At 38.7% G+C, this 15,037-nt stretch overlaps 1 protein-coding gene and 2 pseudogenes across 3 annotated transcripts; all 3 read left to right on the top strand.

Annotated features, from left to right (window-relative positions):
• The first annotated feature begins 292 nt into the window (after window positions 1-292).
• LOC18611211 (putative receptor-like protein kinase At5g24010 pseudogene) lies at window positions 293-3,948 on the top strand (annotated as a pseudogene). 2 transcript variants are annotated; one of them, XR_016025019.1, is made up of 3 exons: window positions 520-701; window positions 1,055-2,906; window positions 3,550-3,948. The product of XR_016025019.1 is annotated as a putative receptor-like protein kinase At5g24010 pseudogene, transcript variant X2 (transcript). The 2 variants fall into 2 exon arrangements; XR_016025018.1 differs by having other exon boundaries at window positions 293-2,906.
• A 1,532-nt stretch (window positions 3,949-5,480) lies between these two features.
• LOC18611209 (putative receptor-like protein kinase At5g24010 pseudogene) lies at window positions 5,481-8,243 on the top strand (annotated as a pseudogene).
• A 1,623-nt stretch (window positions 8,244-9,866) lies between these two features.
• On the top strand, window positions 9,867-12,814 carry LOC18611208 (Protein kinase superfamily protein). Its single transcript, XM_007047343.3, has one exon. The coding sequence runs from the start codon at window positions 10,018-10,020 to the stop codon at window positions 12,547-12,549; it is 2,532 nt and encodes an 843-aa protein (XP_007047405.3). The 5' UTR covers window positions 9,867-10,017; the 3' UTR covers window positions 12,550-12,814.
• The last annotated feature ends 2,223 nt before the right edge of the window (window positions 12,815-15,037 follow it).

Genomic DNA, 15,037 nt, shown 5'->3' with positions numbered 1-15,037 from the left:
TATGAAAAAAATTAACTTTAGGAAACTGGTTTTACAATCCCTAATCTCATTGCCTTGTTTCCAAACAACTAAAATATCTGGGATGGGGTCTATTTCACCAAGGATTAAAGTTAAAAAAATGGAGGGGTTGGGGCTAAACCAACATTATCCTTGACTCTAAGCTTTTCCAGGGTAGTTATATAATTTTATGTCTCTTAACAAAAGGAGATTCGACGTCAACCCAGAAGTCTTTTTTTATTTATAAAGGGAGAAGAAAGGTCTGGTCTTTCTTTACAGTGGTAATGCATGTTTATCACTTAATTTTAATTCATCCAACCAGGATTCTCTTACACTTTCCCTCACAGAAAAAGCAGCAACCCCCTGTTTCTGTGGAAATGCTTCACTCTTTCTCGGTTCTGTTCTTACTTCTCCCACTACTCCTATTCTGTTCACTCTTTCTTTTCTCACCAGCTGAAGCTGTTGATGATACTTACACTCTTCCTTATGAGCACTTCATTAACTGTGGATCAAAGTCTAATGCCACCTTTGGAATCAGGAACTTCACTCAAGACCAAAATTCTGGTCCCTTCTCTGGAAAAGGAAGCAAACCTGTCAAAGACACTAAACCTTCAGCTGATACACCGATGCTATATCAAACAGCAAGAATATTCGGACGCCCTTACCCTTATAAGTTTAAAATCAGCCAAAAAGGCACGTACCTGGTACGCCTTCATTTCTTTGCTTTCACATCTTCTGTAAGCTTAGCAGATGCTGTGTTTGATGTCTCAGCTCAACCTACTGCCTCCGCTCCATGGCTTTTACTGTTGTCGAATTTTACCATGAAAAATAGTAATGAATCATCTGTGATTAAGGAATTCCTTCTTACAGTTGGAGCTGGTAAATTTGAGATTTACTTCATACCTTCTCAAATATCACGTTTGGCTTTTGTTAATGCCATTGAAGTCTTTCTTGCCCCTACTGGCTTCATTCCTGATAATGCTACACGCATAAATTTCTTAGGGATTAAAGGCAATTATCACGGTTTACTTTCTAATGTTTTGCAAAAAATTTATAGGATCAATGTTGGAGGTTCCGACATCACAGCAAAGACTGATACACTTATGAGATATTGGATACCAGATGATCAGTTTTTGGTCTTTCCAGGGTCTGCGGAAAACTGGCATAGGCAGTATGTTAAATTAGAATATGAGCAAGGAGCTAATGGTTCAACTAAGTTTATCGCCCCAGAGGATGTCTATAGGACTGCCAAAAAATTGACAAGCGGGCAGACAAATTTTTCAAATATTACTTGGCGTTTTAAAGTCAATGAGCATGCTAGGCACTTTGTTCGAGCTCATTTCTGTGATTTGATTAGCCCCTCACTTCATTATCCTGGGCTAAATCTCTGTATCAATGGAATATTTTGTCAGTTGATCAGTCCATTTGAGATAGTTAAACGGCTGGCAGCTCCCTTTTATGCTGATTTTGTTGTTGATTCTGGAAAATCTGGAAATATTGACGTAAGTGTTGGCCCATATTCTAATACAGACCAAACTGCCTTTCTGAATGGCCTCGAGATAATGCAGCTAATGGAAAATTCATATTCATCTTTTGTGCCACCCAAGCGAAAGAAGAAAATCTTGGTCATTATTGCCGGTTCACTTGGTCTGGCATTTGCATTCATTATAATAGTGGTTGTGCTAGTTTGTCTGGTTTGCTTGAAAGGAGATCCAGGTAAAATTCAACGTTTGCCATCTTCTTTGGCTCTTCTTGGAGGGTTGAGTGTAAATGAAATGTCAACTGCTAGAACTGCTGGTCTTAGTCTATGCCTTGAATTAAGGATACCCTTTGCTGAAATACAGCAAGCAACACAAGATTTTGATTCAACATTTTTCATTGGTGAGGGTGGATTTGGAAAAGTATATTGTGGAACACTTCGTGCTGAGAAGGTAGCTGTTAAACGAAGGGCACCAGGACACAAGCAGGGTCTTGCGGAATTCCAAACAGAGATAATGGTACTTTCTCGAACTCGCCATCGTAACCTTGTTTCCTTGATTGGATACTGTGATGAAAGGTCCGAGATGATATTGGTTTATGAATTCATGGAAAAGGGGACTCTTAGAGATAATCTATATGACACAAATGGCTGTTCTAAACAAAATGGATTGTCATGGACGGAAAGACTTGAGATCTGCATTGGCACAGCAGCAGCCCTCCATTACCTGCACACTGGTTCAGCAGTGAAAATTATTCACCGGGATGTTAAGTCAACAAACATCTTGCTTGATGAAAATTACACAGCTAAAGTATCTGATTTTGGTATTTCAAAATCAGGTCATTCTGATCTAACCCTGAATCATACAGATGTAAAAGGTAGCTTTGGTTATTTGGATCCAGAATATTTTGTGTCTTCTGAGTTGACAGAGAAATCTGATGTGTACTCTTTCGGAGTGGTACTTTTAGAAGTTCTCTGTGCTAGACCAGCGATTATCAACTCACCTCAGAAGGAGGAGGTGAACCTAGCAGATTGGGGTTTGCTTTGGCTAAAGAAAGGGCAGCTTGAAAAAATTATTGATCCTGTCCTAGTGGATAAAATAAACCCTGATTCATTGAGAAAATTTGGTGAATTAGCTGAGAAGTGTTTGGAGGCAAAGGGTACTAAGAGGCCTACTATGCACGAGGTGTTATGGGACTTGGAATATGCATTGAGCCTACATACTGGAATAAATAGAGAACTACCTGATGAAAGCATAACAAATTCTTCATTGCAGTTTGGACCGCCTGTGCTTCTGGATGTACCAACTTGTAGCTTCCTAATTGAGGAAAATGAACAGTCCATAGTCGGTAACCATGGTTCAGATACATCAGCTAGTGAAGTGTTCTCTCAGTTGAAGTTCGCTGGTGCTAGATAATCCCATTAGTACAAGGTACCAAACATGTTTATCAATATCTCAGCAGTTTCTGATATCTGTTAGCCTTCTATTATTATTACTCTTTTTATTATTATTATTATTTGCTCAGCCAAAAGTAGATTTTCATTAATAAGCTGCACGAAGCAGAGAGAGTACAAAACAGTGTAGATGCCAGCAACTGGCTAGCAAAGACAGTGACTAGTAATGTCCATAGGGAGTTGGCAATGCTAAATCCACATACAAGACTAAGAAGTAGACATAAACTTGGAAACCAGCATAAAAAGTAATCTAATTTTCCATCATGGCAACAAACTTAAAAAGTACTCTCCCTGTAGGTGCGGCTGCCACGATACATTAGCCTTTTATTATTTTGATTACCAAATCGTGTGAGAGTGGAGAAACTTAAACGTCTTCCCCCTTACCCCAACCCCAAAGTGTGAAGAGAAGCATATTCCTCTTCGTAATATCAATTAGCTGTAACACATCTTGTAGGATCTTAAAAATTGGTAATCTTGTGTAGGTCAGATTCTCAACCATGTTGAAGAATAAATGTTGTTATCTTTACTCTTTTGTTCCTAGGATTTTTCTTCAGCAAAGAAATTTCATTCTGTCAATTTTCAACTAATAGCATGGCTAACTAATATAAGCGCTTGACCAGGGTAGTGAGATCACTCTTATCATGTGAAACTTTTAAAAGCTGCTACCAACCTCACCAGGATGTTAGATGAACTCCAGCAAATCAACTAGAGCTGGAATGAGGATTGACTCAAAACAACCAGGTTCCTTTTCTGCTAATTGATGGATGATGTACCATGTATGAAGTGCTTGTAACATAATAATCTAAGATCTTCTGAAGTAAATGGGAAATACGTATGATTGTTTCCAGTTAGAATCAGTTTTCTTACTTGTTGCTGTTAGAGTTAAAGCTCGCATTGACTTTATCATTTTGTCTATTATGTATTTTGCTTCATTGTACTGGTTGTTAAGTGTTGTACACCAGTGTTTATGAGGTGCCTTTGTGCATGCTTAGCTTTATAACACTTGTCTCTTATGTTAACCGGTATTAATCTTGTATAACTTGTGTAAATATTTTGGTCGTAGATGAATGAAACGTGTGAACCTTTAACATATTCCTCTTTGTTTTAGTTTTTTCTCTTCTCCTGACCAGAGCCATGCATGATTGCATCTGCTCTGTTACAATTTCATCTTTTCTTCACAGTTTCCTTACAGTTGCTCCTTGCAAGTGTTTTCATAAGACCCTCTGTAGCTACAGATCACAAAGGTGCTAAATAGCTGGAGGCACATGATTGCGAGCATTGAATTTTACGAGTGTTGGGCCTTTTTTTTGTATACTTCCAGTAACTCATAGGAAAATCAGTTGAGCATTCCTGGAGGCACATCGGTTGAATATCATGACTTTTGCATCCCACATTCTCTCCCAAAAATTTTCGCAAAGCATGAGATCTTCAAAATCAATCCGTCATATAACATGTCAAATTCAGCAACAGCAGTGAGATTTAACCATGCTAGGAAACTATATTCTGGCAGCTGAAGATCACCTTCAAGCAATATTCAACTAACAAATCTGTGACGCAGGTTATGTAAACTGGCTTTCTAATGAACAGCAAGATTTTTAATCTTTTTAGTAGCATCAAGGTGGCTTAATATAGCAGACGTCTAATTAATTGTTAACTGAACTACGGAATCTTTGGCTTCAGATTAGCAGACGGTTAAAATGCTGTGGGCCTTGCAGATGAATTTTCCTTCTATTTACTATTGATTTTAGTTCATCTGGGGAACAGCTTGTTGTTTGCTGGTTTTTCATGATAGACAGCTTGGTTTAAACCAATGAACTCATTTCTAATCCCTAAAGCAAATGATCAAACCTATTAAAGCTTTCCACATAAAGAAGATGTCATTGGCAGATGAATTGCACTTTGGTTTTATTTTATTTTTAATTATCATCAATTGCAACCGCTCAAAATGATACGTAAAACACCAATGTTACATACAAAATCACAGCTCTGTTTGTTAGAATTGTGACTTCTTCTCTTATTAATTCTTTCAGAAAAACTTGTCAATTTCTCACCATTAACAGAGAGGGGCTTGATAAGTTAACCAACTTGCTGGGAAGGATCAGATTGTATGTGAACGCAATCACTTCGGTTCTTTTCTCCACACCAGGGATTAGTTATACGATGCTTCTTTATTAAAGTAACCCAGAAAAAGATAATCCTACTTTTTAGACTGCCCCCTCCAATAATTCATTTCTTTTAACAGTCTCTCTAATCTTTTCGGAGTCTACTTTAAGAAAATTGCAACACTTCACAGTTTCCACAACAAAAAGTAATGAAAAAAGGAAGTGTCCCAGCAAATTCTTTAATGGATTCTGCATCACATGGAAACAGACATCTGTTAGTGAACTATGTCAATCATGTGTTTCACATTATATCTCCAATTTTTTCCCGCGTAAATACAAGTCAACAACTACCTCGTCCATCTTTAACATTATTTTAGAACTTTTTTTAATTTAATTTTGCTATGCTTGATTGATTGTCACCACCTTTATTCTGTTTTAAGGTGTCCACAACCTTCACTGGCCTTCAAAAAAGTTGGCTACTACCATCTCATTTCTCCTATGGAAAACTTTCACCACCTGGAGATTCTTTTCCCACTATTCATCTTTCTCCTACCCCTACAATTCTTTTCTCCTCTGCTTCTCTCATCGGCTTACACGCTTCCCGAGGAGTACTTCATCAACTGTGGATCAAGGTCCAACTTCACAGGTAGTGGAAACCGGAACTTTGTTGGTGACCTGAATTCTGGCTTTCATACCCTTGTAGGACGAAGCAGCCCTCTTACGGATGCAAGCCCCTCAGCAGGCGTATCTCTACTCTATCGGTCTGCAAGAATCTTCCGACAGCCTTCTTTCTACGAGTTTGTGATAAAAAAGAACGGCACCTACTTTGTACGTCTCCATTTCTTTGTGTTTTCATCTCCTGCAAATCTAACCAATGCTAGATTCAATGTTTCAGCTTCTGGATTTTGGTTATTATTGAATTTTAATGTCAAGAATAGTAGTGGTTCTCCTGTCATCAAGGAATTTTGTATCGCCATCAATGTAGGCAGTTTTAGAATCAACTTCATACGTTCTGAAGGATCACATCTAGCTTTTGTCAACGCCATTGAAGTCTTTCTTGCCCCTGAAAGTTTCATCCGTGATAATGCCACTCGCATTACTCCTGCAGGAAGTAGAAATTCTTTTGACGGTTTGCTGTCTCAGGTGTTACAAACCCTCTACAGGATTAATGTTGGAGGGCTTACCCTCACACCAGAAAATGATACATTGTGGAGGACCTGGATACCAGATGATAGTTTCTTGTTTAATTCAGAAGCTGCTAGGAACAGTGAATTTTTCGCTGATACACCTAAATTCCAACTTGGAGGAGCCACAGAATATGATGCCCCAAGCCTTGTCTATAAGACTGCAAAAGAATTGAATATAGATGATAGCAGGCAATTGAATTTTTTCAATATAACTTGGAGTTTTAATGTGAGTAAGAATTCTTTATACTTTGTTAGGGTGCACTTTTGTGACATTATTAGTGTATCTCTTGATGCTATTATTTTCAATCTCTATATCTACAACAAATTTAGAGAGAAGATCAGTCCGTATGATCAAATGGGCCAGTTGGCAGCTCCATTTTACATTGATTTTGTGGTTGATTCTGATGAATCTGGAATAATGAACATAAGTATTGGCCCTCGACGTGATTCTCAGAATCAAAACGCCTTCCTGAATGGGCTGGAAATAATGGAGTTAATGAAGAAATCAGATTTTGATTTGTTGCCAGAGAAGCCTAAAAGTAAATGGAATAGTCTCTTCGCTATAGTTGGCTCCGTTGGTGGGGGGGCATTTGTTATTGTTTTGATAGTGATAGTGCTTCTGAGTTTGAAATGCAGGAAAGCAAAACCTGAACAATCCTCAGGTTGGCCCTTGTCTATGCCTCTATGTGGAAGAGGGAGTTCTTACAACAGGATGTCTGAAAAATCTGCCAATATATCACCTTCCAATTTGAATCTTGCTCTGAGAATATCTTATTATGAAATTGAGCAATCAACCAAGAACTTTGCTTCCAACTTGCTGATTGGAGAGGGTGGATTTGGAAAAGTCTACGAAGGCATGTTTCGTGGTATGAAAGTTGCTGTGAAAAGGAGTGAACCAGGACACGGCCAAGGCCTTCAGGAATTCCAAACAGAGATTGTGGTCTTATCTCAAATTCGCCATCGTCACCTTGTTTCCTTAATTGGATATTGTGATGAAAGATCTGAAATGATATTGGTTTATGAGTTCATGGAAAAGGGTACTCTTAGAGACAATCTCTATCATTCAACTGCCAATCTTGAGAACTCATACAGTGCACGATCCGAATTATCTTGGAAGCAAAGACTTGAAATTTGCATTGGTGCAGCGAAAGGCCTTAATTACCTACACACTGGTTCAGCTGGAGGAATCATCCACCGGGATGTCAAGTCAACAAACATCTTGCTTGATGAACAGTTTGTGGCCAAAGTTGCTGATTTTGGTCTTTCAAAATCAGGCCTTCCCGATGTAGAACTCAGTGTTGATGTAAAAGGTACCTTTGGCTATCTGGACCCTGAGTACTTCATATCACTGCAATTGACAGATAAATCTGATGTTTACTCTTTTGGAGTTGTACTCCTGGAAGTACTTTGCGCTAGGCCGGCAGTTGTCACCTCAAATAGGAGGGAGGAAGTGAACTTAGCTGAATGGGGAATGCTTTGCATGAGGGAAGGTCAACTTGAGAAAATTGTTGATCCAATGCTAGTGGATAAAATTAACCCTAACTCACTGAGGAAGTTTGCTGAAACAACGGAGAAGTGTTTGAAGCCATCTGGTAGTGAAAGGCCTAGTATGCGTGATGTGTTGTGGGACTTAGAATATGCACTGCAGCTTCAGCTAACTCAATTGAACAGAGAGCCACTTGAAGACAGTACAACTAATGCTTCATTGGAGTTTTCAATGCCTGCTATCCAACGTTTACCTTCCCATAGCTTTCCAGCCGTTGATGAAGAAGATGCAACTGTAGTGTTTGATGATGCTTCAGATGTAACTGCTAGTGAAGTATTCTCAAAATTGAGGATCGGTGATGCCAGATAATTTCCAATGGTTTAAAGGTAAAACTACGTTTTGTAACTTCCTTTTTCCTTTTTCTTTTTTGTATATTTTTCTGTTTTATCCGCTTTTCATAAATCTTGATGTTGCAAAAGGACTCACTGCCAGGATGATTTGTAGGTTATAAATTATAATAGAGATCACTTTTGGAAACATTTTCCTTTTCTTTCCTCTTTTTTAAGAGAATTTAGAAGAAATATATTGTTTCTGGAAAAAACTAAGAACACAAGAACAGAGAGAGGATGAGAAATACAGAGAGAGGAAAACAAAGCTTATATACTCTCCTAGATACAAGCAAGACTCCATAGATTTAGCCTCCGTAAAACAAAATTAAAATGAGTCAGCTGAGCACAGAGAACGATGATACTGTTTTCTGTGCTCTGCAACAGTAGCAACAAACATGGCGCTCAGGAGTTAGGACTTACATTGACAGCACTTCAGTGCGTAAAAGGGCAATAACAAACAAAGCATAAAACGGCAAAACATGGTGCCGCATGACACTAAACAACAGACTCATGAGTGAAACGACACAAGAACACACGTTTTGAACAATACACCTTGGTAATGTAAAATAAGCAAAACTACACCGTCTTCTTCAAAGGTTGTCTTCAATCTTCAAATCATCGTTGGTTCTCGCCATTCCTCTTCTGCTTCATTCCCAGAGAAAAGATTAATTCTTCAACACTCTTTTGAAGACTCAGCGTTGTGAAATAGGTTAGTTTTTAGCACATAGCTCCTCCAACGATGCCTTTACAGAAATGGAAGGTCAAGGTAAAAATAATGACAGAGAATCTGAAACTCTATAAGTTTATAAAACAGGATTTTCGTAAAAAAAAAAAAAAAAGTTTATAAAGCAGACTATGTTACACTGAGGTGGGTGTATAGAGCTGAACAAGCTCAAAAAAGGTACTTATATCTGACTGTTTGCAACACTTGCATGTCTGCTTGATACGACCATCTAACTATTGCTTTATGAGGATGCGTGAGGTGAATTTTACTACAAGTTATATTTAGAAACTGAAAAGTGATACATTCTATTTCTACATTGCTACCAATGCTTATGTGGTTGGCACATTGGTGCAACCTGTTGTGATAATGCCTTGCTTTTTGTTGAAAGTGGAATTTATCTTTCCTGGCATTAATGCTACATTCCCACGCCACATATGAGTTACTCTTTATTCTGCCTTTTTCTTATTCTTTTCTGAAACGTTGGACCAAATTCAATTTCTAAAATGAAGGAGCTAGCCTCAACTTTCTCTGTCTCCTGAATTGCACGAGAATGCATAAATTAGGTACCCTGGAGTTCAAAGCGACAGCCATTGAGAAATGTCAGAGCTACTTACAAAGAGAATAGGTGTGCATACTGTGAGAGCAAGAGAGAAGGAAAAAACTGGTACCTTGACAATATTACAACTGTTATAATAAAATACCCTGGGTTAGGCATGTTAGGCTTCTGTCAAACTGTTAGATAACAACTCAAAATCCCGGGCGGGGGGGTGGTGGGGCTGTTTTACTTCAAAACAATGACTTATGGTGCTCAATGATTGTCTTCCGTGGGGCCTGTGGCAACTGTGGTGTACATCAAAATGCAAGAAGACAATTAATCATTTTGGACACTTCCTAGATATTTCTTACAAGTTGGCAGCTACTTTGAAGCTTACATAGGTATCCCACTGTTTGTTGACCAAGTAAATGCCCGTAAAGCCAAGACTATCCTTTACTGCATAAACAAAATCTATATCATACGAGGTCGTTTAAAACATTTCCCAATGCAATTTCCTAGAATTTTCTCAGAGCATGTTTTGGTTCACAAGTCAACCCAGGTTCCCTACGTCAACTCATCTCCAACCCTTCAACTAATTCATTTGATTCACTGAATGGCATTGCCCCGACTGAAGAGGGAAAATTTTAAGCAAATACAGCGGATCAATGGAAAAATTTCACTGGGATAAACTCCATGAACCTTTAAGTCTTCTTCTTTATCTGGTCCTTTTCTTATCGTATCAGGTGCCATCTTCAGCATACACTCTTCCACACAAGTATTTCGTCAATTGTGGATCAAAAATCAACATAAACGTCACTTCTCGGACCTTTGTTGGTGACCTGAATTCTGATTCCGTCTCCTTTACCAAAAAGAACAGCTCTGTCAGAGACAACAGTCAGTCATCAGGAACACCATCTCTATATCAAACCGCAAGAATTTTCTGGCAGCAGTCTTCGTACGAGTTTGTAATCAATACTGATGGTACTTATCTGGTACGCCTTCATTTCTTCAATTCATCGGGTCTCCCAGCAGCTGTTTTTGATGTTTCAGCTTCTGGCTTTATACTCTTGCATAATTTCACAGTCCAAAATAGTAGCAGCTTTCCTCTAATAGAGGAATTCATTTTAAGCATTCCTATCGGTAAATTCTTCATCTACTTTGTTCCTCAAGGATCTTCTTTTGCATTCGTCAATGCCATAGAGGTCTTTCCTGCCCCTCCAAATTTCATATATGATGAGGCTACACAGATTAGTCAAGGAAATCGTAGTGATGAGTACAAGGGTATACTCTCTCGCGCTTTGAAGACAATTCACAGAATAAATGTTGGAGGCCAAACCCTTACACCAGAAAATGACACTTTATTCAGAACATGGCTTCCTGATGATAATTATCTGTATAATCCAGACACTGCAAAGAATAGCCAGTTTTATGCAGGTAGACCTAATTATATAGATCCTGTTAATGAATTTATTGCACCAGATCTAGTATACAAGACTGCCAAAGAGATGAATATAAATACCAGTAGGGCATCAAATAACTTCAATATAACCTGGTCCTATGATGTAACTAGCAATGCTAAGCACTTGATTCGGGTTCACTTCTGTGACATTGTTAGTCAATCACAGAATGTTTTACAATTTTTTCTCTACATAAATAGCAACTTCGTACAGGAAATCAATCCTTTTGAAAAAGTGAGGTCATTGGCAACTCCATTTTTCATTGACTTTGTGGTTGATTCTGATGATTCGGGACTCATGAACATCTCCATAGGCCCTGATACTAGTTTGACACAGAATCAAACAGCCTTCCTAAATGGGGTTGAGATAATGGAACTGATGGGGGAATCTGATTTGGTTCCCATATCAAATGAGTCCAACCAGAAGCCTATCTTTATAATTGTTGGTTCAGCTATTGGAGGTCTAGTTCTTGTCTGCATCTTGGGTGGTCTGCTGTTTATGGTTTTGAAACGCAGGAAGCCAAAAGCTGTTGAAACTTCAAATTGGACACCATTAAATGCATATAGAGGAAGCACTCACAGTAATGAGAAGATGCCTCAATTGTCAACGCTAAGCACAGAGGGAACCGTCATTGCTTCCCCTGTCCCCAACTTGAACCTGGGTTTAAAGATACCATTTGTTGAGATTCAGTTGGCAACGAACAACTTTGATAAGAAGTTGCTCATTGGTAAGGGTGGATTTGGCAACGTGTATCGAGGAACTCTCAGAGATGGCATGAAAGTGGCTGTGAAACGAAGCAAGCCAGGGTCAGGTCAAGGCCTGCCAGAATTCCAAACGGAGATCATGGTTTTATCAAAAATTCGCCATCGCCATCTTGTTTCCTTGATCGGATATTGTGATGAAGGGCTTGAGATGATACTGGTTTATGAATTCATGGAAAAAGGAACTTTGAGGGATCATCTATATAACTCAAAACTACCTTGTTTGTCATGGAAGCAAAGGCTTGAAATTTGCATTGGTGCAGCAAGAGGTCTTCATTACCTCCACAAAGGTGCATCTGGTGGCATCATTCACCGTGATGTTAAGTCCACAAATATCTTGCTTGATGAGAACCTTGTAGCCAAAGTAGCTGACTTCGGCCTTTCAAAATCAGGTCCTCCAGGTCAAAGCCATGTCAGCACAGGTGTCAAGGGAACTTTTGGTTATCTTGATCCTGAGTACTTTAGGACACAACAGCTGACAGAAAAAACTGATGTTTATTCATTCGGTGTGGTTCTTCTTGAGGTGATATGTGCAAGGCCGGCTATCAATCCTACGCTTCCAAGAGAGCAAGTGAACCTAGCTGAATGGGCAATGTTTTGCAAGCAGAAGGGATTGCTTGAGCAGATTGTGGATCCATCCATAAAAGTTCAGATCAATCCCAACTCATTAAGAAAATTTGCAGAGATAGCAGAGAAATGTTTGCGAGAAGATGGCGATGATAGGCCTACCATGGGTGATGTGGTATGGGACTTGGAGTATGCCTTACAGCTTCAGCAAACAGCAGTTGTACGAGAGCCACATGAGGACAGCACGTCCAATGCTTCCAGTATATTACCATTTCCCATTCTCCAGCGTTTTCCTTCCATGAGTGCAGAACTCGGGGGAGATGATATGTCCATAACAAGGGAGGATGACTCTGACTCAGTCCCAACGGCAAGTGGAGTTTTCTCCCAATTGAGAATTAATGATGCCAGATAAATCATTCGGTTCACAAGGCATAATTTCCCAGTTTGATGTTCTTTGGTGTACGTATGTTTCACATTTGAGATTAAATAGGCACTGCTTTCTTACAGTAGAGATCTCTATTACAATGTTTGAACTTCAAGATGTATAATATAGAGGCATTTTCCAAGATCATATCTTTACCAGACCACCAGCTAGTAAAATTGTACCATAAGAGATGATTTCTAAGATTACTTTATCAGGAAAAAATAGGTAAGTTAAAGAAATTATTTCCATGATTCATTGAAGTGCTTCTGCCTGGTATTCAAACATGCACAAAATATTTAGAATCTTACCAGGTTGACATGGTTTAGAAGGCTAATGTACCGTTTTTACCCATGTAGAAAAATGTCTTTTTTTTTTTTCTGATAAAACAGTTAACTTGTATTTAAACACTAATTTTTTGGGCTTTGGGGAGAACTGTGAAGGCTCTGTTAGGGTGGGAGAAAACTGGGGAAGGTATGGACTAAATCCTGGTTAAGATCCCCCGCAAACGTCCATCAGCCTTCTTCTGGGGAATGAACCCTGTAATCGTAAACCGATAATTAGACAAAACAAGGGTCTTGATGCAGGGCTTATCCTGCTCACTCCATTGAAGACCTAATATATTTGGTAGCACCAAACTGATAAGAGGTGGTCAAAAATACATTTCCTTCGTCATATACTATGCACACATGCCACCAATCACCGGCAACATTATTTGCTCCAAATTTATGGAAAAAAATAAGAAAGACAGGGTATACTTCAAGTTGCGAGGTAAACAATAAAGCGAAAGATATGAAAATGTATTTACAGCTCATAAATTGCTATATAATTTGGTAAACTTTTCTTTGACATAAAAAATACTTCTCTTCCAAACCGTAACAATCTCTTTGAGACATTTGCTGTTGGATTTTTTTTTTCTTTTTTCGCATCCGCAGCTGATAACTATACCACACAGAATGAACAAATTCCCTATACTGTGTTATGAACCCAACAGAATCTATTTACATGATTGCTAGTAGCAGAACTTAAATATGTACCACACCCCTGATCGATTACAAACTAGAAAACCAAAAAAAAAGAAAAAAAAGAAAAGAACAATATGAATCTGAAGGAGAGATTTCTAATGACCAGGGCCTTTCCTACTAGGTCCCGCAGCCATAGTCCTCACTTGCTGCTCTGCTAAAACCCGACCGCTTCTATCTTGAGCAGAATCGGAAGTTGAACTAATCCTAACATCTTTAACCCCGGGCACAGCTTCCCTGCTTTCATCTGATCCAATCTTGTTTGTTGATTGAAGAGTCCTAGAACAATCAACAGAAGCTGACTCTGAAAGAACCAGCATGGCCAATACCACCAGAACGGGACAGAAGTGTCTCATTGTTGATGTTGTTGTGATCTATGGTCGTAAGTGGTAAACGCCTTTCTATAATAAAGATTTTCAAGGCTTTCAAAATATTCTGTCAATAAAGCGAAGAGCTAAAAAGAATGGCTAAGGATCTCCAGTGAATGAGGTACCGCCCCCTTTATAACAAGGGGTGGTTTGTATGGCAATGTAAAGGACGGTTTGTGGCTTTTTGGAGTGGTTCCATCAAGGGAAGTATTTGACTGAATACCCTTTTGTGTTCGTAAGCCGGCGCTGAGTTTGAAAGCTAAAATAGTTTTACCTCCACATTTTGTCTTTGTCAGAACTCTTGACTTTGCACTTAACAGCTAGTTGCCAATTCTGGAAAAACCCAGGTAGATCACACCATGCTGGTTTCCTAGTTTAAATTAAACAGCCTAAGGTAAATTGTTCTTTCCTTTTTCTCCTTTTTTTTTTTTTTCCCTTCAATACAGTTAAACATAAGATAAAAATAAAAAAACTGGGTGAATTACTTAATAACCATACTACTTAAATATCAATTTTTATTACTTACTAAGATTTAAACCGTTTTTCAACCCTTCCTACAAGGGGAAAAGGATTAATACACTGTATGGTTCAAACATACAAAATGGAAAAGGAATCGAGCTAGGAGACATGAAATGGGAGGTGGAAAGAAGGAACAAAAGTACATAAAATTTGATATTCTAGATGCCTTTTTATTGGTAGGGGAAAGAAAGTGAAACCATAAACCAATGGAAAAGAACCATTTTTTTTAGTTTGACAGGGTTTATGCTCCAAACTTGGAGGTGTGTGTACATGTAATTCCCAAGTAGCTGTTCTTAAATCCTTCCACTCTTTTTTTTTTTTTTTTCTTTTTCACTTTCCTACTGTTTTCAACAATGTAACTACGAAGCGACGGTGCCAAACAAGGTCAAAATATGGAGAAACGTCCCAAGTTGAAAAGATATATTTTTCTAGGGAAAGAGCCACTCAATGTGGGGAATCTCGTAATCCTTTTGCGAATAAAAAGGAAACAAAAGAAAACTTAAAAAGTTCTTCCTCCAGGATTGGAGGGTCGGAGGGAGTTTCGGTTTCTAGCAGAATCCATGGTCCACC

This window comes from Theobroma cacao, chromosome 1 (assembly GCF_053813885.1).
Source record: "Theobroma cacao isolate CCN51 chromosome 1, ASM5381388v1, whole genome shotgun sequence".
Classification (NCBI taxonomy): Eukaryota; Viridiplantae; Streptophyta; class Magnoliopsida; order Malvales; family Malvaceae; genus Theobroma; species Theobroma cacao.
The sequence above is the reverse complement of the archived record's forward strand: the minus strand, read 5'-3'. Positions and strand labels throughout refer to the sequence as shown.

Bases quoted from the DNA above. Each gene is read 5' to 3' on its own strand.
- LOC18611208 (XM_007047343.3), top strand. From the start codon at position 10,018: ATGGAAAAATTTCACTGGGATAAACTCCATGAACCTTTAAGTCTTCTT.